Here is a 16,765-nt window from a genome sequence, read left to right on the forward strand (position 1 = left end):
CCAGGTGGGGAGGCTGACCTGAGCACAGAACCCCGGCCGCTTCTGGATCGTATACCTACATCCAACACGCTTGCAGCCGCTACTTGATCCAGATGTCTGAAGACAGAGTTCAGAACCTCTCTTAGACGTTTGGTGGAGGACTTCTTGTGAGGCTGGAGGAGCACCGCCTGGAAATTCACTGGAAGCCCGTACCTTCCCAGACAGACAAAATGTGCGGATAAGTTACCCCAGATGGAAACGGGGGGAAAACAACCCTGACAAGAAACAGAGGCGGTGCTAGCAAGAAGGAAAAAGCTTCAGCTGACACCGCTTAAGACAGTACAACTCAGTGGAATGAAGTATTTAGGGTCAGAGGTGAGACTGGTGACTGGATTTTTCTGGAGGGGAATGTGCCAGAACAGGCTAGCCGGCCGTTTCTGGATAACGGTGCGGCGTGCGCTAAAACGCGGAGGTCTGCTGGATCTGCGGGCGGGAAGCAGAGTGTACGTGAAGGAGGCCGTGCCCACGCGTGTCGCTGCCTTCGCCACACGCCGAGTCTAACACCTGCTTAGTCCCGTGCGTTTCCAGGATGCCGGGCCGGCAGGACCCCGATGCCCGAGCCCCGCCTAAACGGTCTTTCCGGGAGGCAAGAGCCAGAGAAGCTGGCGGGTGCAGACGGGTGGCGGCGCGTGGGCTGGGTCACGGGCGAGGGGAATGGCCTCATCTCCGTGTCCCCTCTTACCACAAAGCTCCGGTACCCCCCGGGGGAGTGAGCGGAGGGGCCGCGGCCATCTCACCTGAGCGAGCAGCCCCCCTCCTGACTCCCTCCCGCAACTCCCAGTGCTTTCCAGAAACCCACTCCACACCCTCGGCCTCACCGACACCGACACCGCTGTCTCCACCTGCTGACCACACGCCCCAGGCAACACGCACGTTAAGGACGCGCATTCCAGCTCCCAGACCATGGTGCCACCGCGCTCTGTCGTCCGACCTGGTCGTTCCGCCAGTCATTGCAGGTTGCCCTGGGAGCTCGCTTACCCTCCCGAACGAGGACCCCTGTGTCCCAGCTGTCCTGTCTTTCCCAGCCCGCGAGCTCCCATCGGGGCAGAGGCACGGGTCTGTTTTGTGCACAGTCTACTGTGTCCCCAGACCTGGAGGGCGGCGGGCACTCCAACGCTTCGTGAATGTTGACTGACTGCTCCTCGTTCCCCCCATCAAGCCTCCAAGCCCTGGGCCCCTTTCTCAGCCCACTCTCTCGACTTCGGGGCTTCCCACGTTCTTCCCAGATCCTTCCAGCCCTTTCCCTGCTGACCCTCCCTCTGGATCGATGTCAATGAACACCTTCTCTATTCTGCTCAGAACACGCCTTCCAGAACAGCCGGGTCAGTGCTCATTCTCCACAAGGCCGCCCCCACGCTGCTCCTTCTTGCTCCGCTCAGTAGAGGACCCTCCTCCTCCCTGACCGCCGAGGTCACCCGGCGGGGAGCCCTGACGTGAGGTCCCCACACCGAGACCTCTGTGCCACGGGGGCGCCAGCATCGTCTACCGCTGTCCCCTTCCCTGTAACATCTCGCCACCCTGCCCTCCTTTGTAAGAAACGCCCTCAGCCCCCTTGGGCTCTCATTCCAAACTTGAGAGTGCCCAGTGTCCCATGTCACCCAGTCGTCCGGCCACCACACTCGAGCTCGTCCCACCGATGACCTCGTGACCCTTTTCACGGGGACACCTAAATCCTTAAGCTTCTCCTCCCTTTGACTCGTCAGCCACTCCCTCCTCCTGCCTGACTTCCTCATGGGCTTCTCTCCTCCACTCTAAATATTGGGGTTCCCCGAGGTGCCCTTTCAGTACCTTCCCTCTGTAGGGCTCTCCCTAGACGATCGCGGCCACACAGCCGCCGTCAGGATTCCGTAACCTCTGTTCCCCACCGAGATCCAGACTGACTAGCTTCCTGGCTGGCCCCTCCACTCTGCGCCCGGCAGCCCCCGGTTCACTGCGCCCTGAGGGTCAACCAGCTCTCCCTCAACTGAGGGCTGAGTCTACTTCACTTTGACTTTATGGAGTCCACGACCATTTCACATCTGGAAGTGTCTGGAAGATGTCCATTTCACATCTGTCCGACTCTGAGCGGGGGTGACAGAGGCAGAGAGCACGTCGGCCCCTCCCTCCCCCCCAGGCGGGAAGTACAAAACGGCTCCGAGAAGAGGGAGACAGCGGCCAAGAGCCAACTGGGGGGGGCGGGGCAAAGACCAACAGGGGGTCAAAGGAACAGGCGAGCAGGTGAACTTCACCGTCTGTGTGCCCCAGCAAACGTGTTCAGCCTCTGTTTTCCCGGATTACAATCTGTCCACAGGATAGAATATGAAAAAGCCATTAAAAAAGGATCAGGTAGCTTCACCCGTGCTGAAGAGACTGATTCAGAGCAGATGAAGACAGCAAGCCGCAGGACGCTGAACGATCCCATTTGGGGGAGAAAGAAGAGTCTCGAAACCATTAACCGTGATTATCTATGGGCAGTGGGGACTGGGAACTGTTTCCACAGTATGTATTTCTGAACTTGAATTTTTCAAACGGCGCTCACATATACAACCGTATTCCGGAAAAATACAGACATAGTAAAAAAAAAAAAAAAAAAAAAAACCTACATTGAGTCTTGTAAAGAATTACTTTTACATATACTTTTAGGAGAAATCCTGTTTCGTCCAACTTAAGGACGTCCATCTCTACCTCTCTCGAGCAAACGGGCATCCGCACTGTAGTGAGCCTGAGAACCACTGATTTTCGAGGCCAGCAGGGTCAGTCTCGGGCCCCGTCTACACCACAGGTGGCTGGCACACTCCAGGTTTGCTCGTCTGCGCCCCGCAGCCCAGTGCCACAATCCACGCCACTCCGGGCCTCTGAGATGGGTGGGGTGGATGACCACGAGAGGAGCCACGGTCAGATCCTGGCAGCCGCCATATCGTGCTTGGACAAAACCACACCGGCAGCCGCGTGGAGGATGAACCGGAGGCACAGGACCAAGTGAGAGCCCGTGGCAAGAGCTGGCCCGGCCAGGCGAGGCCGGGGACGGAGGGAAGAGAGAAAGCAGGGGCAGGCCAGGTGGCCCACCGGAAGCGTCGTGGGGTGCAGGAGTGGGCGTAGGAAGCGAGGGTGAGGGAGCAGAGGCATCCGAGCCCGCCCTGAGGTTTGGGGTCTGGAAACAGGAAAGACGTGAGCCCGCGGGCATTGACGGGGCAGCCGGGGGAAGGGGTCGGGAGGGGAGATGAGCCAGATGTCCAGGGGAAGCCCGAGTGAGGTGAGAGGCGGACAGGACGAGGTAGGAGGCACAGACTCGAAAGGGAAAGTACGGAACAGGCCTCCAGGTGGACGGCTGGGAAGGGATCGGGGGCCGCCCGCCTTGCAGGCAGGGGAGGGGCTGGGGAGAGCACTCCAGAGGGTCAGAGGGCCAGAGGGGGCCAAGAAGCAGGGGTGGAAGCTTCCAGAAAAAGGGTACAGCCAGCCGTGTGTGATGCTACCAAGATCCCCCCGCCCCACATAGCTCATGTCACAGCACATGATCAAAACGTGGCAGAATAACAGGCTTTAAAAAATACTGCTTGATTCCATTTTTGCAAAAATTTAGTAAAAAAAAATATGCATATCTGTAAACTACAATAAAAAAAAAAAAAAAGCAAAACACAAAGGAACAAAAACTCCTAAAGTTCACACCTGCACACTAGCCAGCAGAGTTTTCTCCCGGCGTTAAAATTACAGGTGATTTTTTTATTCATTGGTCGTGCTTACCTACAGTTCCCAAATCTCCCACGGTAATTGTTTTCACTTTGGTGAAAAAAACAAACAAGGCCAAATTTTTGTTGTCGTTAGTTCGGTTTGGTTCAGGGCTTTCGTTTTTTGTGCCGCCTTGGGCTCAGAGGTCAAGGACTGAGACCGAGCTGGTGTTTCCTCTAGGAGTCGCCAGGCCCCGGCAGGTGCACGGGGCGGGGCGGAGCCTGCCGCGGAGAGTCTGGCAGGAACGGGACGCGGCGCACAGGACAGCAGGGCCCGCAGGGCCGAGGGGAGGCTCGTGTGACTCAGGAGATCCTAAACATGTTGCCAAGAGCCAGGAGGAGCGCGCGGAGAGGACGGGAGGGCCCGGCAGGTCCCAGAGGAGACGGGGGGTTGGGGGGCGGAAGGGGCAGGCGGCAGCCCAGGGGGCCCCCAGAGCTCGCTGCCCCACCCGGGCCGGGCGCCTCCTCCACGCACCTGAGCACGGACTCCACAAACACCCTCAGGGCCTTGATGTGGATCCAGGCAATGAAGGCTTCGCTGAAGTTCACCTTGAGCCAGCGCAGCAGCGGGCCCTGCAGAGACAGGAGAGCCGGTGACGCCCGCTGGCCGTTCCGCCCACGCGAGGCCGAGGAGGACGCGGGTTTTGACAGAGCAAGCCCCGAGCGGCGAAGAAATGCCCGGCGGCCAGCGGAAGCAGCGAGGTGGTTGGACGAGGGCCGGGACCGCGTCGGCCCGGCCGCCCCAGGGGACGGGGGGGGGCCGGGGAAGCGCCGCGGGCCAGCCACCCGGCGCATGCGCGGGGCCACCGCAGACCGGGCTGCAGGGGCTGGGCAGCCCCTGACCTCAGGGCTGTCAGCAGGCAGCCCGCAGGCTTCCCTCTGACGCTGTGCTGCGAAGGGGCCCGCCTCCCAGGGAGGCGCTGCCCCGGGGTCCTGGCGTCATCCACCGGCCGCCGCTTCCAGGGGGCCCTCCGAGGAGCCCGCCTCACTCGGCCACGACGGCTGCCCCTAATGCCGCTGTGGCCGCTCCTCGGGGGGAGGGAGCCTCGAGTCTTGGAGCAAAGGCACCTCCAAGTGCCCACCAAGGTCAGGGGTGGGTCCAGCCGGGGCAGCCAGGGGAGGAAAGCCGAGCCGCCCGACCACCAGCACCTGTCCCCGTCACCAGCTCCAGCCACCTCCAGACAGGGCGGGGGGCACCCTGGCCAGCAAGCACCATCCACTGCCGGGGACGGGGGGCAGCTCCAAGGAGGCCCCCCGGATGAGGAGGAAAGGCGTTTATGCTGGGCTCCTTGATTTGAGCCCTCAAAAGCCACCTTCGGTCACAGAAAACGCAAGGCTTTGTTTTCTCAGAAGACGCCTGCACTGGCGAGGACATGCGAGCGGGGGAAGCCCAGGGCTCCCGGGTGCTGCTTACCTCTCCCTCGCCCTCACTCTCTCTCTCTCTGTCCGTCTGCCCCGCAGCGGGCCTATCGGGGTTCCCTAGCGGGGTTACCTGAACCTTGTGGTCCGGGAAGGTGGATGATCCCTTTTTAAGAGCAACACAGGAAGTTTGCTAAAGGCACAGAAATGATTTATTAATCTTTCGGCAAACATGCATCACAACAAACAGAAATAACTCGCATCGCCTGAAAAGCACAGGGAGGCCGGCAAGGCCGGCCCGCCCTCCGGGATTGCGTGCTGGTCGGACTCGAGATGGGACCGGGGTGTTAAGGTCTTCAGGCCCCATATTCCAGGGACAGAGCCGGTGCCCACATCACCCCCCCGCTCTGCCTGGCCCTGGTCAGGACCTCCCCTCCACGGGGACAGGACGGGGACAGCTCCAGGCGGCGTTCGTGGAAACGGCTCTGCCTGAGGAGCGTGTCCCCACCACGTCCAGCCTCGGTGGCAACAGGGCAATCGGGGTGCACTTAAGCATGCCACACGCGGACGGCGGGTGTGCTGTTGGGACACAGCCTCCTTTACCCTCTCTGCAAACAGAAAGCACAGGAAGCCCCCACCCCGTGCTCTCACGGGGGGCCGAAGCCCCAGGCCCCAGCCTGTCCCCTCTGGCTGGCGAGTAATCAAAACGGCAGAGGATGCCGACTGCACCCGCCTCCCAACAAGCTAAGGGGGAAAGGGTCTACGCGGCCAGGGTAGGGCCGACCCCGGCTGACCCCCGCTCACTGGCACCCAGCGAGAGCCCCGCAGGGAGCTAAATGTTTCCGAGCTAGTGTGTCTCCTTCGCATCTCCATTTCCCCTGCACAGAGAGACCCTGGAAGGGCTCCCAGGGCAGCGTCGGGGAGCAGCACCCTCCGCCGGCGGGTAACCGGAGACCCGGGCAGCAGGTGTCGAGCTCCTGCGTATCACCTCGGTCCTCGGGGGTCTGTGCCAGCGCGGAGGGAGGGGCCGAAGGCACAGACCTGACCACCTGTCCTGCGGGCAGGGCCTCCCTCCTGGACACCGTGACAGCTGCCACAGTCTAGCCCCCAACCGGAGGCCAGCCAGGGCCGGCCCGAGGCCAGCAGGGTTGCTCAACTATGATAGAGACCACCGAGCGCTCCTGGGTGATGAGGGTTTGGGGTGAGCTGAGGTCAAGGGGAAAAACCCTTTGGTTTTCCAGCTTGTTGGCGAGCACCTTTCCTGCCTGGGCGTGTCAGAACTGAGGCCTCGGGCCCGGGGCCACCTCAGCCCTTTGTCTCGGGAAGGGGTCTCAGCCAGAGAAGCCCGGCAGATTTGGGATCCGAAAAGCGTGTTCCCCTGGTGTGCGCACACACGTCCACACACATACGTGTGTGCTCGGGGCCGGGAGGGGCCGAAACCGTGCACGGGCACGACTATAGGACCAGCCCCCCGTTCCTCCTCAAGGGGGATGGGCCAGTCTGGGGGGGCTGGGAGAACCCTATTTTGGGAACCCCCATGCTGCTGCCACTTCTGAGGGGGTTGACTTGTCCGGAGTCCCTGTGAAAAGGCCACCGACCCGGAGAGGTCACGTCGGACGTGCAGACTCCCCCGGCCCGACAGCAGAGAAGGCTCGGGGCAAACACTTGGCCACACGGGAGGTACATCTTGCATCGTCCGAGCACATACTTACAGCCTTATGTTTACACACCGGTCTTCCTCCAACAGACCCGAAGTACATTCTACTCATTCTTCCCCTCCTCTCTACTCCAGAGGCTGACTAGGAAGCTTCTCCGAGAACCCGCCCCCGGTGGGGGGTGGGGGGGGGGATGGGAGAGAAGGGACCCGGAGACATTCCACCGAGGCAGGCCCCGGGAGCCACCTGGCTTAGGCCCGCTCTGCAGAGGGAGGATGCCACGTGGGGAACGTGCCCGTCTTACAGAGCGGGGTGCCCAAGGCCACGCTGTTCACACTTCTAGACTAAAAGCCTGGTTTTCTCCCCCCTGAGCTCAGCTGCCCTTGCACACGGAGGTTGGCTGTTGTCAGTTCCTCCGGGACAAGCGCCCACTCTTTGCTGAAAGCGTAGGGGACATAAATACAGGTGCTGGTGACAGAAGGTGTCACATCGCACCCGGGGAGCCGCACTGCTGAGAATAGCAGGGGGACGGAGGGGACGGAGCCGCCCGCTTTCCACTCAGGGATCCCCGCCTTGCCCTGCCCGACCTTGGGGCGGAGAAGGCTCAGGTGGGGCCCTCTTCCTGGGGGAGGTGCTCACTGACCCCCCCCCCCCCAGAGTCTGTTTCTCAGCTGCAGAGCGGAGCTGGGAGTCCCTTCCTGGAAGGGCAGCACCAGGACTCAGGAGCTCGGATGGACTCACAGCTCAGGCGCCACCTCGGGGCCCCTCTGCCTTCCCCAGACGCACCCCGGCAGCCCCAGGGGGGCACCCATTCCCGGGGCCGTGTGCCCCCAGGGAGGAGCCGCCCTTGCCCGGAGCCCGGCCGCCGCGAAGTCTACTCACATACTGTTGCTTCTTATCAGACAGCAAACGGCTCAGCTCTTCCCTTTCCCTCTTTATCTCTTTCTCATCATAGTAAAATTCACGGACAGTGAACCTTAAAACAAGCAAATGAGAGGCGTTTGCCAAGAAGCTTCCAGTCGGAGCAGAGGCCCCTCCGGTGCAGACAGACCAGACCCGGAGCAACCCCCCAAGGCCAGCCCTTACTTGTTCTCTTTGGCTTTGGTTTTGAAATCGTCGATCACTTTTCGAAACAGGGTCACCGTGAAGAGGCCGCCCTCGTTGTCCTCGGCGATCAGTCTGGGGGAGAGAAGCGTCTGTTCACGGGACTCATCGCCGGGCCCGGCGTCAGAGCTGGGCTAGGAGAGCCCTGTTCTCTCCCGTCGGGGAGGCGGGTCACCGCAGAGGTGAGGCTCCGTCCCCATCAGCCCACTGGCCCGTGTGCAGGGGCCCAGCCAGCAGCGGAGGGCAGGGAACCGGACGTCCCTTATTTCCCAACTCCTGGCCGTGTGGGCTCAGCCACCTGCTGCGGCCCGCCCTCTCGGGCTCCTGCCATTCAGCCTCCAGGCTGAGGCCTCAGGGGCCTCCAGGTGATCTAAACGCAGGCCCTCGAGGGGAGGAAAGGACAGGAGACTAGCTGTGCGGAGATGCGCGGTTCAGCTCTGGTTTGTGAAATGCCCAAGAGATCACGCTACTCCCGGGTCTCAGTCGCCTCGTGTGCGGACGGGAGGCCCTCGCTCTGACGTGCTGTGCTCACAGCGAAGCAGGGCAGAGCTCGGTGGTGGGAAACCACCCCGCCACGTCCCCTCACGTCCGATGTTGTAATCGGACGGCCTCCCGAGGCACACCTCAACACAGGACCCCCGTGGGCACCGCCCCAAACACAGGGGTTGTCAGAGCCAGGGGCCTGCGTCTTTGGGTCACAGACCTGAAGCCCTTCGCCAAGCCCAGGCAGGTCTCGTGGACACGCTCAGGGCCGGGTCACCTTTCCGCTCTCCCAGAGTCCGTGCCCAGAAGGGCCGCCCCAGGCTCCAGAGACTTTTCCTGAGTCACCTCTGCCGATTCTCGGGCGGCTTCTGACAACGAAGGGCCTGGGGGCTCTGGTCTGAGAAGCCAAGCCACCTACTGAGGCAGCCTTTTGGGCGGGGCCCCCTGGCACCTGGCCACAGAATGCCACTGTTACAAGAGCTGGGGTCGTCTGTGCTGAGCCGGGTGACTTCAAGGACCAGCCCCTCCACCCATCTGTGTGCCTTCCTCCCCACCCCACCCGCCCCGCCCCTGCAGACGTGGCTGCCCCGGGCCTGTTCCTCTGGCCTCCCCTGTGGCCTCAGGCTATGACCGTCCTGTTCCCTGCACCCCTCAACTCAGCTCCTAACTGCTACCTCCAGTGAGTTGTGACAATGGGAGAGCCGCCCTGCAGCAGGTACCCCCAGCCAGACGCCTCCGGGCCGAGATGGACTTGGGCAGGGGCCACCCTCCCGCTCGCCACGGTGCCCTGGGAAGCAGGTGAATTGGCATGTCTGGCCAAGACTCACCCGCCAAATCTTTTAAAATGACAAACCATTCGCGGGGCGCCTGAGTGGCTCAGTCGGTTACGCGTCCGACTTCAGCTCAGGGCATGACCTCGTGGTTTGTGAGTTCGAGCCCCGCGTCGGGCTCTGTGCCGACAGTTCAGAGCCTGGAGCCTGTGTCTCCCTCTCTCTCTGTGCCCCTCTCCTGATCATGCTCTGTCTCTCTCTCTCAAAACGAAGTGAACATTAAAATTTTTTTCAAGGACCAGCCATTTCAGACGTGTGAAAAGGTATAGAGAATAACAAATACCTGTGTCTCAGCCGCCCCATTTAAGACCTAAAGCAATTCTCATACGGCAGACCCCCCCCTCCCGTGGCCCTCCCCGGGTGCACGTCGCGCTGTGCCCCCAGGTCGCCACGTTTCCCATGCCCACACACCTCCACGGCTCTACTGGGCACCTGCGTGTGCCCAGATCGCATGTGGTCTAGTTGTGTCTGTTTCTAGAGCTAAAGCAAAAGAACTTGCTTCCCCTGCTCAGTACTGCATCGTGAGAGCCTTTCCTGCTGCTGCGTGCGGCCCTGAGATGCTGGTCTCCCCAGATGCGTGGGAGTCACTCACGGTTTGTGAACCTTCTCCTGCCACCTTCCCAGGCTTCATTGGCCACTCCTGCTCTGACCCCAGGAGGCCGGACGCTGAGAATGCCTTCCTCCCCTGCTCCCGCCCTGTGGCCATCAGAGCCAGGCCCTTGCTTGACCCTCAGGCGGGGAAGAATGACCTGGGCTGAGAAGGCACCGCAGAGTGCACTGAGGGGGGTGGGGGGGGGTCTCTGCCAGGAGGCAGCCAGAGAGGGCTTCCTGGAGGAGGGGGCAGGGAAACCGCGTTTTAAAAGATGGAGAGAGTCTGGCATGGGGCCGGGTGTGTGGCTGCAAAGGAGCTCCAGGCCAAGGGACTCTTGTGAGAGCGAGTGGGGCGGGCCGAGGGTCCTCACACCTTCCAGCACGCTTGGTGGCCGGGTGCCAAGTTGGGGTCTCACTTACTTAGTCGACCGAGGGACCACCATGTCCGAGAGGGATTCGTAGGTTTTTTGCCATTGCGCGTAGCTTGGTCTGCGAGGATACGGGATCATTCAGTGCTTTCTGCTTAAAAACTTCGCGGCGTCCCAAGTATTTGGGACCCTGTATACCCCTCTTCCCAAAGGACTGGAGTGAGCAGGCCTGGGCCGGAGTGCCCCCCACCCCCCGAGGCCCTGCCATGGGCACCGAGAATCTCCTGCCCAGCCCCATCCCGGCCCCAGCCTCCCCGTGAGGGCCCGGGACCCCGCAGAGGGCCCGTGTGACTGTGTCGGAACTTTCTAGTCCCGGCCCTGTGTGGCCTTGGGCAAGCCAGCTGACCTCTCTGGCCTCAGGACAAGGGAGTAACAGCAGCCCGGGGTTTGTTGAGAGTGAGGCGTGTGGCAGGCACGCCTCGAGCGCTCAAGAAACGGCTGCTTCTGTCACTGCGTCCCACCGCAGGTGCTGTCCCCCTGCTCCCGTGGCGGCCCACGCAACTCCCATTTAGTGCTCCCGGGGGCCAGGCCGTGGGGGGGGCTCCCCTTCCTCTCCGTCGGGCAGGCCGGTTTCCTTCCGGGATCACCAACACGGGCTGAGGCCCCGCACCACCCACCTTCCCGGGCCACTTACTTGGGCACGATGACCAGAAGTGTGACAAGATACTCGGAATCCAACACGAAGTCTTCCTTGCTCACAATATCGCTCAGCGTCCGAGTGAAGAGGTTTCCCCTGAATCCGTGTGGGACAAAGGGGGTGTGACCAGGAGAAAGGCGGAGGGAGGCAGCGTGGGCCTGGGCTTCTGGGCCGCATGGACCCCCTCCCCCCACCCCGTACACCCACCAGCACGCGGGCCCGGGGACCGGAGGGCAGGCAGGAGACAGGCAGGGCTCAGATGTCCCCCCGCCCCCGGGAGTGCCAGGGCCCTGGGCTGAGTGTGTCCCTGACCCCCCAGTTCTGGTGGCCAGACCTGCTGTGGCTGGCAGGGCCTGAGGCCCCGTCACAGTCAGCGAGGGGTGGCTGAGTTCAACACCTCCGTCGCCTGCACTGCCCCCGGTGCGAGCTGTTGGGAGGGGACCGCGGGGGAGGGGGGCGGGGGGGCAGGCAGCTTGAGTTACTCGAGTGTCGGGCTGTCCTGAGCAGACACAGGGACCAGAGAGAGGTCCGTGTCACTTTTCACGCCTCACAGGTCCAGCCGCCAGGGGACCTTCACCTGAAATAGCTTTCATCGTGCCCAGTGGAACCCGGTCTACATCGAGGTCGTGGTATTTTTAGCACCCGGTTCAAGGCTATTGTATCAGCGGACGAGCCAAGGTAGAGCTACGGAGACCGTCTACAGCCTCAGCACCCAGCCAGGGTATCAGTGCAGCACAGGACGTCTCCCTGGTGAATGGCTCTCAAGCACTCGGCCAAGGCCAAAGCCTCAGGTACATTGCCCCCCTCCGACCTCACCTCTCCTACCTGCGCCGTCGCTGCTAAGTCCCTTAGGACCCTCTCCGAGGGCACAGGGCCTGTACCTCCTACCTTGGCGTTTCCACATTACCGTCCCACCCGTCAGGTCCTATCTGTCTGGGTTATGCCTGTACTACTCCCTGCACAAAGCAGATTTTCTGTAAATGTTTGTTGAGTGAACAATTGTGAGCTCTCCAAGTGCAGAAATGACCTTTTATTCTGCTTTGCATCTTTAGGGCCTGGCATAAAGGCTGAGGGTATGGTAGGTGCTTAATAAACGTTTATCAAAAGAAGAAAAAGGGGGGCACCTGGGGGGGCTCAGTCGGTTGAGCATCAGACTCTTGATCTCTTGATCTCACGGTTCGTGAGTTCGAGCCCTGCATTGGGCTCTGTGCTGACAGCGTGGAGCCTGCTTGGGATCCTCTCTCTCTCTCTCTCTCTCTCTCTCTCTCTCTCTGCCCTTCCCCCACTTGCACTCTCTCTCTCAGAATAAATAAATTGAAAAAAAAAAGACAGGAATAACGGACAAGGAGGTAAAGAACAGCCTTACCCTCCCTTTTCCTCCCTTTCCCTTCTCTTCCCTCCCCTGCCCTCCCCTGCCCTCCCCTTCCCTCTCCTTCCCTCAGCAAACACTCTGGACAGACCAATGCTGCTGTGACTCAGTAGACGGCTCCTTCACTGGTCGACTGAAGAGGCCGCACCAGATGTTTGCTAAGCCCCAGACAATTCTCAAGGAGCCCACAGTTCGGTGATGCAATGAGGCAGGCAGATGGTCAATGCCATGACTGACCTACGCCAAGGTCACCATTTGGGGCTCTGTGCCATCGGCACCCTGCCCTTTTCCCATCCTCACCCCTCCGTAGGGCCAAGGAGGAGGCAAAACTCAGGTGACGCCCATTTAGTTCTGACACAAACTCAGGCCGCCACCACTGGCCATTTCCAGCCAAGGTGCGTCCCTCCCTTTTTGGTTTTCCATTTTCTTTTCTTTTCTTTTTTTTTTTTTTAATGTTTATTTATTTTTGAGACAGAGACAGAGCATGAACGGGGGAGGGTCAGAGAGAGGGAGACACAGAATCGGAAACAGACTCCAGGCTCCGAGCTGTCAGCACAGAGCCCGACGCGGGGCTCGAACCCACGGACCGTGAGATCATGACCTGAGCCGAAGTCGGCCGCTTAACCGACTGAGCCACCCAGGCGCCCCTGGTTTTCCATTTTCCAGTAAGGCACCATTTGCCTCGTTCACAAGACGGCTGGCCCAGTGGCCATCCGAAGGGAGAGGCGGAAATGAGAGGGTGAGCTATTCAGAGGAATGGCCGAACGAGAGGACAGCCGGTTCTGACCTCCCCTGGGTACTTCCCTTCTCTGGAGTATCTGCAGAGAACTGTCAACAGAATCAGATCCAGAATCTGGGGAGACTGGGAAGGTCCTCCGTGCCAACTCAGCCCTATTCAGGAGCAACTTCCACACTTCCTGGCAGGAGCTCATCTGGCTTTTTCTTACATGCCTCCAACAACGGGGCGCTCACTACCTTACGAGATCATTGCTGCCTTCACAACCCCGGGCTTATGCTTTTCTCCAGACACCTCCTGCCGTCTTGGTGCCTCGTGACTGCTCGGCCAAGCAGTCTGCTTCCTCTCTCTCACGAGGTGGTCCTTCAGCTGAGTGGAGAAGGCACCGGAGTCCCTGGGGTTGCTCTGCTCTGGGCTGCAGAACCCACTGCTCTTGGGGGGCTCTCACAAAGGGCCAGGCTCTGACAGTCTGGTCCCCCACTGCCTCGGCGGGGAAGGTCCTCTGTAAAGAAAGATCTTGGGGCACAGCCTAGGTATTCTCGGGAAACCGGGGAGGGTGGGAGAGGAAGGGAAGGCAGGGGAGGGCCAGCATCGGATTCCTCTCCAGGCACAGGCCCCCTCCCTGCTCGAGGCTTTCCTCCGGTGATGTGCACCGGGGTCTCTCCTCTCCTCTCCCTGCACACACCTCCTGGAGAGGCAGGCGTGCCCTGTGTCCGCCTGCCCGGCTCGTCTCTCTCTCAGATGAGGGCACGGACCCTGGCTCACCCAGTGACCTGAAAGGCCCGCTCCTGCCCCAGCCCGGCCCCTGCCCTGACCCGGTTCCAGCCGTGTGGCCACTCACATGGATTTCTTCTCCAGGTTCTCCAGGTTTGTCTTCAGGGTGTTGTAGGCGGCCGTTCGGGACTTCAGGTCGGTCTCGATTTGTGCCAGTTGCTGTGCGGGAAAGCAAGAGAGTTTCGAGAGTCGGCCAAACTTTCCAAAACGGCCATACGCTGCTCACGGTGCACTTAGGAATCCGTGTCAGGAATCCTCACGTTTTTGCCCCTGCTGCTCTCCCACACGTGCCATCGTCTGGCCCTACCAGCAGCCTGAGGGGAGCAGGGAAGGGACTCCTGTCCCCACTTTGCGGGTACCGAGGCCCGAGACACGAGTGGCTCTGCCGGGATCACTCAGTGAGCTGAACCTTCTGATTTCAAGCCCTTCTTGGGCCGCCAGGCCAGCCTGGGTGACCCCCGACCTGGCTTCTATGGGGACCCACGTGATGGCTCAGCCCCGACCAGCGCCGGGTCCCCAGGCTCAGCTGGGCCCAGCAGCCCCTTCCGTTCTTCGCAGGTAGGAAGGTTCCTTTCAGCCCGGAGGCAGGTCACCCGCTGGGCACTAAGGACACCCCCTGTTCTCAAGTTTCAGGGAGCGAGTCGCGGACCCCCCTCCCGCAGCAGGCCGGGGAAAGAGGGGACACGGGACGAGCCTGGGCCCACGGCCTCCCTCTCCTGCTTTCTGGCCGCCTGGCCTCAGATGCCCCATGTCCCCGGGCAGAGTGATAACGTCCTCCCCAAGGGGTCCAAACACCGAAAGGCAAATGCCGGCCAAGGCCCACCTCCCCGGAAGCCCTCGAAACACAGTAGCTGTTAACACGACCACAGCCACCCTCCAGGGCTCGGTGGGGTCCATGACTACAGAGTTGGTTCAACAGAGTATGGCGCCCCACCTTATGGAGAACTGAGCGGCCGTCAAAATGATGGCAGTAGATTCCCGCACACGGGCACGCGGTGGGGTGCAGGGCCAACCCCCACAGCTCCCGGCACAGACGGCACACGGTCCTCCCAACTCTCTTCTCAGCCCCACATTCTGTGACCCCCCCCCCCACCGGCGGTGTACAAGTGCCCGTGCGGGCACCACGCCAACAAACGCGACACGTCAGCACTCTGCTGTGACCCGGAAGACCCCCCAGAGTCATTATACGAGGAAACGGAGGCAATCTGAGGGCACGAACAGTTCTGAGTTGAAACACAGAGGTTTCGTATATAGATGGAAGGATCCATTTGCAGTGTTAAACCCTGGTCACCTGTAGGGCGTTGCAAAGCGAGAGGGGGCAGCCGGCTGGCTCAGCCGGTTAAGCGTCCCACTCTTGATTTCGGCTCAGGTCGTGATCTCCCAGTTTCCGTGAGTTCAAGCCCCCGCGTCGGACTGTGTGCTGACAGCTCAGGGCCTGCTTGGGATTCTCTCTCTCTCTCTCTCTCTCTCTCTCTCCCTCTCTCCTCCCCCACTCACTCATGCTCTCTTGCTCTCAAAATAAATAAATAAACTTGCAAAAGTTAATGGGAGAGGAAGTGGAGGGGGGGACACGTCATGGCAAGCCTTCAACGTTTTGATCTTTACATCGCGATATGCTTGACTTTCAAAATAAGATTGATAATTTCTTGACAATCTCTTTTCAAACCTTTTCCTTTTAGGTGATGACAGACAGACTCATGGGAAATTACAAAATTTACAAAAATAGGACACAGAGATCCCACGTACCAGTTTCCCCCGTTAGTGACATCTTACATAACATTAATGCACCACTGTAACCAAGAAACCGACACAGGTCAAATGCACAGACCTTGATTTTTAAAATCATATACATATGTATTAGGGGGCCTGGGTGGCGAGCATCTGACTCTTGACTTCGGCTCGGATCGTGATCCCAGGGTCGAGGGATCAAGTCCCGCCCCTCACCACCCCTGTCCCCATGCTCTCTCTCTAATTACAATAAATTAATTCAATGACATCAATGTTTTTAAAGGAAAAAAATCGAACTAAAAAAAAAAATCTTCCATCTTCCCTTCTCTCCTGGTTTCACCGCAAGCCAGTGACACCCTGCAGAAGAGCGTTTGGAAACCAACGGACGGTGGGAGGGGGCAGGGCTTTGGAACCGGCCAGGCCCAAACCGGATGCCAGTTCCCTGCGTGTCTGCCCGTGAGCTGGCGGTTGGGTTCTGAACCTCTCTGAGCTCGGGGCCCCGGCATGGCCGCGGGCTCACAGAATCCGCAGAGCGGGCCAGTCCCCAAGGCGAGGCCCGCCTCCACCAGACCGAGCTCCTCCAGCGGGGCCGGGTCCCCCCGTCTCCGCAGCCCTGGGGACGGGCCGCTGCACGGGCACCGCGGAGGGCACGCGATCGGCCGAGGGGGGCTCCCCGGCGTGTGGCTGGCCGGCACTGCCCACCGCTCGGCAGCCGTGCCCGCCGGCAGCCTTGGGGGCCTCGTGGGACTGCCCCGCAGAACCCGGGGATGTTTCGGGGGGGTGCAGACACGAGCAACCAGCGCCCCGAGGGGGTTGGCCCGGAGCCACCCCACCCTGGGCTGGACGCGTGCGCAGTGAAAGAATAAACGCTTTGCCGTGTTACACTGGTGACATCTGGGGGCTTTTGTGAAACCGCGGCGTGACCCGGCCTGCGGAGACCGACAGAGCCCCGGGCTGGGCGCCTGCCCAAGTGACACGACGGGCTGCCACGTGCCTCGTGCGGGACCGGAAGGGGGCGAAGCCCTCCCCACCCTTGAGCCTCTTCCCTTAAGGGAAGCAGGTGGGCTCAGTTCCCAGCCGTTGGGAGGGTCCGGAGGCCTGGCCCTGGCCATGTCAGCACGGGGCTCCTCCCAGGCTGGGACACCTGCCGGGACACCCAGAAAGTGCTCCTCGACGCCCAGCGGCCCAGCGGCTTTCGCCTCCCTGAGGGTCTTTCTGTGCAGGGAGTTCCTTTGACCAGGATGTCTCTACTTAACAGATTTAGGCCCCCGCTGGAGGAACAGACCTAAACCAGGGCTGCGGGCATCACACACGTGGTCCTGTTGCAG

At 60.9% G+C, this 16,765-nt stretch overlaps 1 protein-coding gene across 7 annotated transcripts in view; it reads right to left on the minus strand.

Moving 5' to 3' along the window:
* ATP6V1C2 (ATPase H+ transporting V1 subunit C2) overlaps window positions 1-16,765 on the minus strand; it is a 52,571-nt gene that overhangs the window by 487 nt on the left and 35,319 nt on the right. For 2 of the 7 annotated variants that reach the window (XM_042933679.1, XM_042933678.1), the window contains 8 exons: window positions 13,777-13,868; window positions 10,828-10,926; window positions 10,186-10,254; window positions 7,844-7,936; window positions 7,640-7,733; window positions 5,158-5,295; window positions 4,219-4,316; window positions 60-192 (listed from right to left, as the gene is read on the minus strand). In XM_042933679.1, the coding sequence (XP_042789613.1) occupies window positions 60-192; window positions 4,219-4,316; window positions 5,158-5,295; window positions 7,640-7,733; window positions 7,844-7,936; window positions 10,186-10,254; window positions 10,828-10,926; window positions 13,777-13,868 (816 nt within the window). Of the gene's footprint in view, window positions 1-55; window positions 193-4,218; window positions 4,317-5,157; window positions 5,296-7,639; window positions 7,734-7,843; window positions 7,937-10,185; window positions 10,255-10,827; window positions 10,927-13,776; window positions 13,869-16,765 lie in introns of all 7 variants that reach the window. The other 5 variants (XM_042933675.1, XM_042933674.1, XM_042933676.1 and 2 more) reach the window with 4 other exon arrangements.

This window comes from Panthera leo, chromosome A3 (genome assembly GCF_018350215.1).
Source record: "Panthera leo isolate Ple1 chromosome A3, P.leo_Ple1_pat1.1, whole genome shotgun sequence".
Taxonomy (NCBI): Eukaryota; Metazoa; Chordata; class Mammalia; order Carnivora; family Felidae; genus Panthera; species Panthera leo.